This window comes from Simochromis diagramma, unplaced genomic scaffold (genome assembly GCF_900408965.1).
Source record: "Simochromis diagramma unplaced genomic scaffold, fSimDia1.1 OVJJ01000477.1, whole genome shotgun sequence".
Taxonomy (NCBI): domain Eukaryota; kingdom Metazoa; phylum Chordata; class Actinopteri; order Cichliformes; family Cichlidae; genus Simochromis; species Simochromis diagramma.
In genome coordinates this window covers 255,885-265,869 of record NW_024387300.1, presented here as the reverse complement: position 1 = coordinate 265,869, position 9,985 = coordinate 255,885, and the positions used below count along the sequence as shown (strand labels likewise).

The 9,985-nt window shown below is 38.5% G+C and overlaps 1 protein-coding gene across 1 annotated transcript; it reads left to right on the top strand.

The window, feature by feature from the left end:
• The first annotated feature begins 3,086 nt into the window (after positions 1-3,086).
• On the top strand, positions 3,087-7,718 carry atpaf1 (ATP synthase mitochondrial F1 complex assembly factor 1). Its single transcript, XM_040004091.1, has 9 exons — positions 3,087-3,316; positions 3,931-4,039; positions 4,253-4,315; positions 4,688-4,750; positions 4,845-4,895; positions 6,178-6,225; positions 6,573-6,668; positions 6,986-7,093; positions 7,237-7,718. Exons 1-9 carry the CDS (start codon positions 3,102-3,104, stop codon positions 7,417-7,419), a joined length of 936 nt encoding a protein of 311 aa, XP_039860025.1. The 5' UTR covers positions 3,087-3,101; the 3' UTR covers positions 7,420-7,718.
• The last annotated feature ends 2,267 nt before the right edge of the window (positions 7,719-9,985 follow it).

The following is a 9,985-nucleotide window of genomic DNA, read 5'->3' as shown; positions in this document are numbered from 1 at the left end:
AAGGTGGAACACCGTGGAGGAAATCTGTGCATGCTGCTGTGTTGAGCACGCAGGAGCAGAGTACCAAATGTTTGTGGTTTTTGCTTTTTCTTTCTTTATTTATTCATTTATTTATTTGTTCTCTGGTGAGCGGGATTACCTCTGAATTATGGAACAGTCCCCTTTCTCTCCTTAAGTAAAAAATAACATCTGTCCGGCAAATGGAGAGCTTAGTGTTTCTCTATAATTAATGGTAAAAGCCTCCAGAGCTGCACATAAAATATACATCTTCCATGCAGGACCCCCATAACAAAGAGAGCAAGAGAGACCAAGAGACGAGGAGGCGGAGGAGAGCAGTAGGTCAGTGAGAAAGGAGGAAGTGCCACTCTCTGTGCATGACAGCACAGTGAGTGACTGTATTTATTCACAGACCTAAAAAATTAAGTCAACACTGCCAAAAACTGCCTTTTCTCCAAGATTTGTTCTTACTTTAAAACCCTTTTATTGTTAAGTCTTTGAATAAAAGCACAGCAGAGAACACTAAAGACTTGCAGGCTGCTTGTTAACGAGGTGAAAATATTCCATGTATAACTCAATATGCAATTTTAGATGGGTTTTTTTTTTATGTGTGTTCCTGACAGTTTGATGCCATCTAGATTGCAGTTTTCATATACAACAGTGCTTGCTCAGTAAAAAAAAAAAATGTAAAAAATAAAAAAAAACTTTTTATTGAAAGAGATCTCATCAATCTCAATTTTACATCTCAAACAATGTTCTGTCACATAAAACATCTCACGTTGCCTTTTTGCAGACTTCCTTCTAGTAACTAATGGCTGCATTTAGAAGCTAGCTTGACTCTGCTTGACTATGTCGTTTTCATTAGAGGCCAGCAGCATTTTCTGGTTGCTTGTGCGTGCTCTTGTGGATAAACCTCTTGTCGGTTTAGCAAAAGAGCAGCTTGTCCTGATTCTGCTTTCACTGTTCTGAGATCAGCTACAGTTTGCATGTGAGAGACTGCACATTGCATGTGTGTGAAAACAGACCTAGCAGCTAAAAAGTAGCCAAGCAAACTTATTCTGTGATTAATCATCTTAATAAATAAGTTTTCTGTAATGACCTTGCCCGAAATGTAGAGTGTAGAGGAATTTTATTACGTTTAGCACAGTTGTTTTGCAAATACACCACCATCAGTATTCTTTAATATTTTTAATCCCACTGCAGATATTGACAGTTAATGTGTCATTCTGTAGATTTAAAATGTTATTGATATGTTTTAATAATCAATTTGTAGGTTTGTTTATCTGAATTCATTAATTCACCACTTTTATACATAATACAGGTCACCCATACCACAAAAATAACATTTTATAGAATTGAATTCATACTGTAGATAAAACAAATTATATAAAACATTTAAAATAAGACCATCCTTACACATTTGCAACAGTAATATTAACCCGTGTAAGACTAATGGGAAACATTTTTCTGCAGAATAAGTACCTTTACCTTTAATGCTTTAAGTTACATGTGCTGGGGTACATGCTGAGGACTTTACATAGACTTGCAACGCTACTTTTACTAAAGGAAAAAAATTAAATCCACCAACACTCTTCATTGACTAATGAAATAATAATAGTGAAGATTTTAATAACAACTATAGAAATAAGAATATTTTACAATTCTTCAGGCAAAGGAGTCTATGCAGAGTGCAGAAAGTTGCAAGATACATAGCATACATAAAATATTGAGAGAAAGCGCAAAGTCATTAAATATTGTGTTTTAATAAGGTATTTAAACAGTGGCAAACATGCATTTTTCTTCTTTTAAAGGAGGTGGTGATCGTTACCTCTGCTTCTTGCCTTTCTGTAAAATCACAACACACCAACAACACATACCAAGTTCACTTCTAGCAGCGCTAAACACATGTGCTGTGTGCATAAACTGTATACATACAGTTTCCCCTAAAGACATTCAGCAACATTGTCTTGGATCAATCAATAAAAACTTATCCTGCAGACAAAAAAATCTTCAGAATTCATCATCTCTTATTTAAATGAGCTAACCTCCTTAATAGTGTTGTCTCTTATATATGTTATGCAGCATCTGCTACACATGAACACATAACCTCACAACCACACATGCCATAATCATCTGCTGTGAACTGCTCCCAACTGCTTTGCTTATTGATTTGTGATTGAAAAATGATTGGCTGTGGAAAGTAAACACAGGAGCACTCAGACAGTCACCATGGAAACACACATCTCATTAAATTTACAGTCAGCATAATACACACACACACACACACACACACACACACACACACACACACACACACACACAAATAGATAATGTGTGTGTGTTGTATTTACAGACAGTGAGAGAAGTCAGAGCTGCAAGTGACTCCTCAGAGTTGGAGCAGTTTATTATATAGCTGATAGTCTTCAGTAAGTGAGGGCATTAATATAACAAAGGCTGCTTTGATGTATAGTGAAAACACTGAAGTTTTTATTGAAAGTAAACAGTGACCTCTACAGGTTACAGTGTGTCAGAACAGGTATCAGGTTCATCTTTCACCACTGCTGTTTGATACATTTGGAGATACATAACGAGAATAATCCTCCAGCTTTTAAGGGAACGGCTGTAACATAAGGATGGAAATTGCAGGCGTCCACTTATCTCTGAGATCATCAGCCTTCATTGCCTTCATCTTATTTTATCTTCCTAATTGTTATACCTATGTATATTTGAAGATGAATTTTAAAAGATTACGTGTTGTAAACTATCATTTTTTCATTTAATTTGACTTAGTTTTACTTTATTATTTAAAGTAAAACTAAGTCAAATTAAATGAAAAAAAATGATAGTTAAAATTACAACTTCGTGTTTATAAAATGTGTAAATACACATTTTATAAACACGAAGTTGTAATTTTCTCTCTCTCTGTAAAAAGTCATATTTTGCTACTACAAAACATGACTTTGTTATTGTGGTGTAAATGGGTAGTCCAAGTACAAACATGTTGAAACAAGTCGATACTTTATTTGCGATAAGTGTTTGTTTTTTTGTTTTTGTTTTTCAGCGGAACCAATATGTAAACCGTTCTCTCCGCCGGAGTATTATAGATGTGGGACGGGAACGATGGAAAGATGGCGGCCGCAATGGTTCAAATGTCATGTTTGTACCGGGGGATGTTAGCGGTCAGGGCCACTGGCATCAGGACGCTGATCCCCGGGCTGGTCCCGGTCCAGTTCCGAGCCTTCTCGGTGCGGAAGGAGCCCGAGCTAGAGGAGAATCCGTACTACAGCAAGTACCAGGACAAGATCCAGAAACTGCGCAGGTCAGCCACCAGCCACACACCACCACAACCCCCTTACAAACGATAGGTTTCCCGTCGTTTACAGTTTCACATTAACGCTGAGGTATACGGAGTATCTCTTCAAAGATTTCACCCACAGTGAAGTTGTCTAATATTATTTATTGATGTTTTTAATATGAATATCTATTGTTAAACTATAATGGGTCGGCGTGTGAAAATGCAGGAGAAATCCAGCATGTAGTATATATGAAATATAAATATTAAAAATATCCATTAAATCTATTTCATAAATGTAATGTGAATCTTTTATCATTTGTTTACTTTGAGAGTTGTTGGAATAGTACCCAGTGGAAGATAGTGAATGAATTTCTGAATTTAACAGTTTACGTGTTTCATTTTGTTATTATTATAAAGCCACGAAAATGGATTATAGTATAACTACAACCAGCCTCCACTGTTACCGTTGACTGATTGGTTGTTTTAATGTTTTCATCAAAAGTTCCTGAAGATAATAATAACTGTGATCAGATGATAATGATGTGTACAGTTACAGTCATGATAGAATAGTGATATTAAACACAGATAGTTAGTTAGTTAGTTTGTTTTTACACTGACTTTGTCTGAATCCTCTGTAGTGCCAAACCGCAGGAGTACAAGACCCGACTGGAGAAAAGGCATGAAGCCAATAAGGAAGTGCTGGGACACTCGAAGCAGGCAGAGTTTGTCCGATTTATGGAGCAGGAGGTGGAGTATCAGCGGGGCTCACAACTGAACAACATGATGAGACAATGGACTAGTTAGAAACTGTTTCGTTTCTAACAACCACTTGTTAACAATTGTGTTGTTGCGTAGACAATTTTATTCAGATGTGTGTAACTGGTTTGTATTAGGATGGTCTGGTTGTAGTTAGTGAATTTCAATGTCTTCCTTTCGTTTTTGCTGTGGGAATCTTTGCAGCTGGAAAAAAGGGACAAGATGGCAGCTGGTGATGCAACATCAGGAGGTTTTACAAAGAATAAGGTGAGCTAAAGATAGAAGAGGTTTAGGCCTCAGTTGGCAGCAGTGGATCTTGAATAGGACACAAATGGAATACTGAGACAGTTCGCCTTCAATTTAAGAGTTATGTCTAACTGCTACAAGCAAAGCATTTTAAAAGCTGCAGCTTTTATTTTGAAGGTGAATTGTCTCTGTTTCTGGTTTACATCGCACTTTCCACTGTTTTACATCACTTGGCATGTAGCGCACAAGTGTCTGCAGGCACATTAGCATCTTCCTTGCAAGCTGTGAGTGACTGCAGTAGCTGGTTAGCAACTTAAGTGATTACAGTGAGGTTCTCAAGTCACTTTCCCCTTCTGCTGTTGTCTCTATCAGACTGTGATGTGTTTTCTTTAGACTTTGGGCTCCATCCTCAACTTGGAGATGATCAAGGACAAGACAGGCGAGGAGATTGCAGAGGTGATTGTGTGGGATTGGCCTGTGCACATCAGCCTCAGACTCTCTGTATAGAAACCTTTTGAAACTGTTTTCACCTTTCCTGTTTTTCTTTCAGCTTTGGATGAAGTATTATTCTACCAAGGATACAGTCAGCGCCATCATCCCAGTGAGCTTAAAACTCTTTATGTTTTTATCTCCTTTGTTTTTTCTTGGATTTAAATGTGAAAATAATATTCATATTTGGTGGCTTTCTGATTGTTTGTTTTTGTCTATTAGTCTTTAGAGTAGATCTGATGGTTCAGTGAGCTTTGATGGAAAGATGTGCTTTTAAACACCGGATGTGGCAGAGAAATCAAGTGACACAACATGCTCATTGGCTAAACAGTTGTGATTAACTAATTGGCCAATGAACATAGCGTAATTTATCTGTCTTTCTGATTCTAATAATGAGCTCAATTTCCAAAATGAACTTTGTGCTTTATTTAGCATAACTTGTAAATAGGAGCTGAGACCACAGACTGACCAAAAAAGTGTTTACTTAGGTCACAGAGTGACAAAGCTGAGGGCCATGTTCTTCCTCACACCCAAACCAAGTAGGAGGAATCACCCCCTGCTGTCCATGCAAGAGAATGCAGGTTTTTGTAAATTTAGCATCGGGTTTAATTTTTATGATGTGATATTTTATACAAATACATTTTTTTTAAACAAAAAAAACCCTCAATGGTACTGCATGAGGTGGTCAGCAGTGATAGAGAAGTATGTGAGTTGTGGTGCAGGACTGGGTGGAGACGAGCGCCAGGGGTGATTTGTGACAGAAGGACATGAGCAAGGGAAGGTTTACAAGATGGTAGTGAGACCAGCTGTGATGGTCGAACTAAAGACAGGAGGCAGAGATGAAAATGTAATATTTTCACTTGGAGTGACCAGGATGGACAAGATTGGAAACAAGTGCATAAGAGGCACAGATCATGTTTGGAGACAAAGCTGAGATGGTTTGGACGTGTGCAGAGCAGGAAGAAAAGAGAGAAGAGTCATGGATGTAATGAAGGATGTTTGGTGAGATGGAGGAAGATGATCTGCTGTCTGACAGGGCAAGATGATATTATATATACAGTCTGTGGTCTCATTGCTATTTAGGTAATGCTAACTCACATATGATGTACAAGCAAAAGGACAAGCTGTGCAGTGATGCAGAGAGTTCCTTTGACATGGTGTCAGTAATAACACAGAAAAAAATAAAGTGCTTGCTTTCCTAGAATGTTTGTTTTTGACTCATCTACACATTTAAATTGCAGATTTTTTTTTCTTTGGGGCTTTTCTGTGCAGTTTGGTATTGACTGATAATAACACTCTAACACTGCAACGATGCCGTTAAGATAACATTTATAGTTGCAGATTAAATTGTGATAAGCACTGATCTAATATTCTCTCCTCTCTTGTATTTGCAGACACAGATCTATGAGATGATTTTCAGCAGATCACAGTCCTGCCCAATGGTAAGATCAATGCTGCAAGCTCTGGAAGCTAAGCCAACGTTATTTCTGAACACTTTAATAACAGCAACACTGACCAAAGTTCGGAGCAAAGGAATAAAAATACTGAAGATAAGAAAAAAAAAGCTGCAGAAAGTGATTGATGGGTATTTCAAAAGCAGCAACAAAGTTTGGCTGAATAGCTGCAAAGTACTAGACTTTAAATTGTCATACCTGTGATTATTCATTAACCATCTGATCATCAAGACTTTCATGATGCTGTTATTCTGTTTTCAGGCAGCCCAATTTTTTTCCCCTCTTTTTCTAAGTCGTCACCTCGGTGACTTTTCTCTGTTTCTCCTTCATCTCAGTTCCTTTACGCTTTGCCTCAGAAAGAGGGTTACGAGTTCTTTGTGGGTCAGTGGTCCCGACACGAGCTCCACTTCACCTCCCTCATCAACGTCCAGGTAAAGTGCTTCAGACTTACAACACCTTGACATGCTTCTGGGAAAGGTCATTACTCTCTGGATTCCGGAGCTTGTGAAACTAGGCTTTACAGAGTCATTCCTTCTGGCACCTTTCCTTTGGTATTTTTAACCATAAAAGATGGAAAGAGAGTCTTTTTTTTGTTTTTTTACATTTTTGAAATTAGCAATTACGTTTTTTTGGAAATGAGTTGATCTTTTCATGCTTGGCTATTTACAGTAACAGCAACTTTGCCCAAACTCTCGTAATTCCACTTTGAGTTTATCACGGTAAATTACCTGATGGTGTCTGTGTGCAGACGCTGGGTGAGAATGCTCCCAGTCAGCTGATCCTATACCACTACCCAGACCTGAAGGAGGAGAAGGGCATCGTGCTCATGACAGCAGAGATGGATCCCAAGTTCATAGTAAGTCCACATACGAGCCTATATGAATAGACTTCAGAGGTTTTATGTTCTTGAGAGATTCACAAATACAGCGATGCAGCGGATGTAGTGTGTCACACCTGATGTGTATTTAAGGCCTCAACATCTGTCCCTCATCTCCACAGACCGTCCAGCAGGCTCAGTGTTTGGCTAACCAGGTGCAGCTCTTCTACGGCGCCCAGAGACGGGAGACTTACCGATTGGTGGAGATGTTTAACCACCACCCTGCAGAATTCAAGCACATGTCAGTCATAGCAGAGCTGGAGCAGAGCGGTTTGGGGCCTGCAAACCCTTCCACGGGTTCCTGAGATGGACTGAAGTTGCCACCAGACAGCCTGCTGAGGAACTGTTGGTCTCCGTGTACAGTCGCAAAGATATCCAAGCTTCTTTGCTCAGCACGTTCCAGTGGGATATAGCTGCTTCTTGCTCTGTGTGTGCAGTCTCCAGCAGCAGCTGTGAATTACAGAAAAAAGAACTTAAAGAAGCACAAACAGCTTCTCTCAATATTTACTACACATCTTGTGTGTTGTCAGTTTGCTTCAATGGGAAAATAATGTTGAAGTGAGCACTTCTATAATAAATAGTTCTCACTTTGTCTTGTTCTTCATATCAGACTGTGATGTAAGCACAAGAACATTGTTCATAGGAATCCAATTAAACCCATATGAAATGCAATAAATCATCTTCAAAACTGTAACCTGTTTAAATAGTCAGCGTTCTAACCAGAAGAAAAACTTTAAACACAATACTGAGGCAAACAGGAAAGTCTTCACAGCCTGGATTGTGACTGACCACTTATTAATGATCAGTGTGGTATCATTCCATACAACTGTTACTGTTCCAACAGGTGTTAAATCAACGGTGTACGTTAGAGTTCACATTAACCAAATATTTATGACTTTTTTTCTTTTTTTTTTTAACAGTGATTTAAACATTTCACATCTGTCCTTCCTTTTGACACATAACACTGATGGATTTATCAGAAACTTCCATAATAACACCCTTAACAACAGTGCAGCAGAGGTGGGCAGTCTCTGCATAAAATGACATAAACATGTATTCTGGGCCTAAAGTGGAACTTTGCAAGTGAGGCACCAAAGGCTCTGGTGCAGAATGTAGAAATAACTGAAAGTAGAAACGAGTCATGTACAAAATTGTTTTAGCTTTACTAGATTTACTTTCTTTACATGTAGGCTGTGGGCAGGTAACCTGTGCTGCTGCTTCTGAGGTTTGGTATGCTTTGTGGATGTACCCAACTTTACCCTGTAGTATAAGAGCAGATATTACATAAGCCTTTGTGGCTGGTTTCAAACCCTCCAGCCAGAATACAGCTGTGTAAAGGTGGAGTTTGATAAGTGATACTAAAGAGAATACTCAGCAGACTGCGCTACACTGCATAGGAACACTTTGTATTTGCTGATATTTATTGAGTTGTATGAAACAATGCATTTGAATGTACAGATTAATTTTAATCGATACAGCTCCAATTCACAACAGTAACTTTAAGGTGCTTTATATTTTAAGGGAAAGACCACCAATCACACGACCCCCTATGAGACTGAAAACAGCTGAATTCAAAGATTAAAAGCTGTAGCTCAATACATCATGATTCTATGATGTGTGCTACTGCATGTGTTACAGTAAATGCAACAGTAAGAATGGCAGCAGGTCATTATTCACTTTTATTGTATTTATTTAAGGAAAAAAGTACTGTGCAAATCCCCAAATGCAGTATTAGGGATGGTCACATATTCAGGCAAAAATACAAATTCATTTCTCTTAAAAACAGTCAATGCCAAGCATTTACTCAAATGCACGCACACACACACACACACACACACGGAAAGCCAGAGAGGACATAACAAAAAAAGTATTTGGGTCTAATCACAATAAAAAGATTTAAAAAGTATTTTCAAAGAGTTCAAATCTATTTTTCTAATGCCATAAACAAAGTTTTTGTAGTGATAGAAACACATAGTCAACAGACATAAATCTATGTCATTGCAAAATAATGCAGTGCATCTGCAGGTTGCAACACCTTAAATTTAAGCTGGGAGCTGTAAACACAATTATGAAGCCAATTTAAGACTTACTTAATAATCGCACAAAAAAGTACAGACAAGGAAAAAAATGAATTTCTATTAACTTAATCTCAACTTTTACTAACTCCAAACGAAACAAGTTAGGCCAGCGCCTCTTCAACAGGCAGCAGTGGCTTCTGGCCCTGGCAGATCCCCAAAGAAAGCAGAATGGATTTGCACGGGGTGGCTGTGATTGTATACCGACTAAATGCTAATGATGCTTTAGGATCGGGGATCGGAAGTTAAATGTAGACAGTGAGAGAAATGAATCTAATATTGAAAGGCTTGTAATGAGTAGTGACACTTTGATGGTACACATTTTAATTCACAGGAATAGGGAGTGACTGAAAATTCAGAAAAGCAGGTTTGGGATGAAATGAACCAAATTTCTAAATCTAGTCATGTTAAGTCAAAGACAGCAGTTGCTTCTGTCTAAGATGGTTATGTCAAACAAGGTTGGGTTGTCTACGTGAATGAAAATGGATCTCTCGATGATTTATGCCTCTGGAAAAGAGCCACTATTACTACCGAACAAATTTGAAAACAGCTGACGTTGGCTAGAAGAAACTTTTCTGACTGAACTTGGGTCGTTTGGTGTAGAACCGCATTCTGCCATAAAACCGCCAAAACTGGCTGGATTGGCATTTGTGCAGTGCTAAGTGTTTTGCTGAAAGTGCAGCTGGCCCTAAAAACTGCCATTGAAGCTGGCAAAGGGTGTCAACGTAATTGTGCTGTTGGGCAACTGTGGAGATGTGTGTGGTCACGTTTCTCAGTGGTTTCTGTCTGAAATGGC